Source organism: Equus asinus, chromosome 21 (assembly GCF_041296235.1).
Source record: "Equus asinus isolate D_3611 breed Donkey chromosome 21, EquAss-T2T_v2, whole genome shotgun sequence".
In the NCBI taxonomy this organism is placed as follows: Eukaryota; Metazoa; Chordata; class Mammalia; order Perissodactyla; family Equidae; genus Equus; species Equus asinus.
Genome location: NC_091810.1, coordinates 47,418,138 through 47,420,677, shown reverse-complemented (window position 1 = coordinate 47,420,677; position 2,540 = coordinate 47,418,138). Strand labels below are relative to the sequence as shown.

Below are 2,540 nucleotides of genomic sequence, written 5' to 3'. Positions count from 1 at the left end.
AATAGTTTGTCACATTGTGAATACCTAAATTTGTAATTTTTAAATATTTGAGTATGAATCTACCAGGTCTTGGTGTCTTGTTTATGGTGGTTCTTTAATAGCTGTCTCAATTTATCAGTTTTACATATTTCCTTCAGTTAATTCTAGTAATTTACATATTGTTAGATCATTTCCTCTTAGTTTTCAAATTTGCTAACATCCTATTCTCTTATATTTATTGAAGTCTCCCTGTGATTATTTCCCCTTTCTCCTTCCATTTTTGTTCTGTTTCCTGATCACCCAAATTCATGGGGTGTTCATCTGTACCGATGGTTTTTCAAAATACCACCCTTTAAGTTTATTTTCCACCACCCATTTTTGTTTCCTAATTAAAGTGTTTATCTTTATTCTACTGCTTTCAAGATTCATCTGGTCTTTCTCTTTCTGATTTCCTACAGTGTGCTGAGGGACTGAAACGTGAGTCAAGGGGAGACAGGAAACGCTAAGTCTGAGAAGACACCAGAGAGCTGTGTGGAGATATGCTGCCATGGTATCTCCTGCTCTCCTGTGTGACTCATCATGAGAAGGGGTGTGGACAGGCCTCACTGGAGGAGAGCCCTGGCATGGAATGGACTCAATTGCCCTGTCTCTCCACTCTGAGCTCTGAGACGTCTCTGACAGGAGGGACGTAGGCAGGCAGAACAAGGCCCCATGGAGCTTGTTTCTGAGGAAGACTCAACTGTGCGGCAGAGATCTTAATGCCTACGTCATAATGGAATTGTGAACTCACAGCTCTCCTCCTCATATTACTCATGCCAGACACCGGGAAACAGAGAAATCAGGGCTGGTGAACCATCTAGTGACACGCCATGGGGGTTCGATTTTGTGTAAGAGATATAGCCAGATCTACTGGGCAGGCTAGGGGTGGGTGGGAATCACTCTGGACTTCACAGGCCTTGGGAAAAGAGCAGATGCTGAGGCAGTGGGTATACTTCTGCAGAGCCATAGAGAGAAACAGCAGTCTAACTCATCCATTCGTTTTCAATTTCACTCTGTTGACAGAAAGATGGCCACTTCATTGTAATTATAGTTAAAGATGTTGAAGAAACAACTGAATGGAAGATAAGGAAGAAGCAGAAAAGCGAGGTAGGTAAAACCTCCATGTAGTTCAGTGATATCCAGGAAATTTATGTCTGTGTCATGAGGTGTGGAGTTGTGCCTCCTATGGATCCAGAATATAAAATAATCAAGAGTCAGCTCATTATTGGCTCATTTTCCCTCCACTTACTTCTCAGCATGGGCTCTCTCGGCCTAGGTCTAACAGTGACCTAAAGACTAAGTGGAGAGAATGAAAGCCATCAAGAAATGCATGGGACTGGAAGGTGAGTATGTGAGGACTCTGAATTACAGAGTCAAATATTCAAAATATAGGAAGGCTAGGAGTAGAATATGTGATGAGGGTGCTGAAAACCCACCACAGTACTGAAATAGTACATAGTTGTGGCAGAGAAAAATCAGCTAATGGTGGTTTGGGACTAGGATTAGCAGAGAATGCCAAGCAAAAGCCTTATGAGGCCAAACTTCCCAGACCCAATAAGCACTGAAGAGGTAGAATGTCACTAACAAAGTCCCTCTCATCCTTATCCCCCCTTCTAGTTACTAATGGTTTTCCTTGATCCGCGCACCCATGAGGTAGTCAAGAGGATGATGCTGTGACTCTGAGGGCAAGGTGATGTGTCCATAATGGCAGAGGAGGGCTCGTAGTCAGGTGTCCTGGCTCTTAGTCAGCATCCTGCTAACTCCCCTGAACTCTCTAAAGAAGAGCTGATTGTTAAGTGAATCCAGACCTCTTCCAGGAAGACCCTGGAAGTTAGTGGCAGGAAGTTCTCTGAGTGGTCTCTCTTATCTCTGCCTAGAAAGATTCAAAAAAAAGAGCAGCAGCCACGAAGATCCAGGCCTGGTGGCGTGGCACTCTGGCACGCCGGACCTTGCTGCATGCCGCCCTCAGGTCCTGGATCATTCAACGCTGGTGGAGGCACACAGTGGTGAGGCTGCTGCAGAGGAAGCGGAGGGCTGCCCTGATTACCTACGCAGACAGAGAGAGGGCAGTGGTCAAGCTCCAGTCTTTGGTCCGTATGTGGCGCATCCACTGGCGATACTGCCAGGTGCTCAATGCCATCTACATCATCCAGTGCCACTGGAAATGCCAAAACTGCCAGACCTGTGCTCTCCTCCGGGGCCACTGCGTAGTCACAGCTGATCACCTGCAGTTCCACATTGAGATCATCAACCCCTAAGAGATGACAAGAAGGGGCACTGTGTCTCCTGTACTCAGTAAAGGTCAAACCAGATCTGATATGTCTATCATGGTCTCCCCCAGCTAATGGAAATTTTGAGACTTAGGCCATGCTGCCTCCTCTTCTCCCTGGGAAAGAACTTCAGTGAGGTTTCCCTCTGTGCCTATGGATGCTGTTCTAGACTAACAATGATCACATACCACTTACTCAGTTATCGAAACAGAAACTGAGGTCCTAGCCATCCCTGGTATATGACAAAGCCAG

At 45.8% G+C, this 2,540-nt stretch overlaps 1 protein-coding gene across 1 annotated transcript; it reads left to right on the top strand.

The window, feature by feature from the left end:
• Positions 1 to 848: 848 nt before the first annotated feature.
• Positions 849 to 2,276, top strand: IQCF2 (IQ motif containing F2). The gene is made up of 3 exons (XM_070492294.1): positions 849 to 866; positions 1,042 to 1,125; positions 1,896 to 2,276. The coding sequence occupies exons 1-3, from the start codon at positions 849 to 851 to the stop codon at positions 2,274 to 2,276; spliced, it is 483 nt and encodes a 160-aa protein (XP_070348395.1).
• Positions 2,277 to 2,540: the final 264 nt, after the last annotated feature.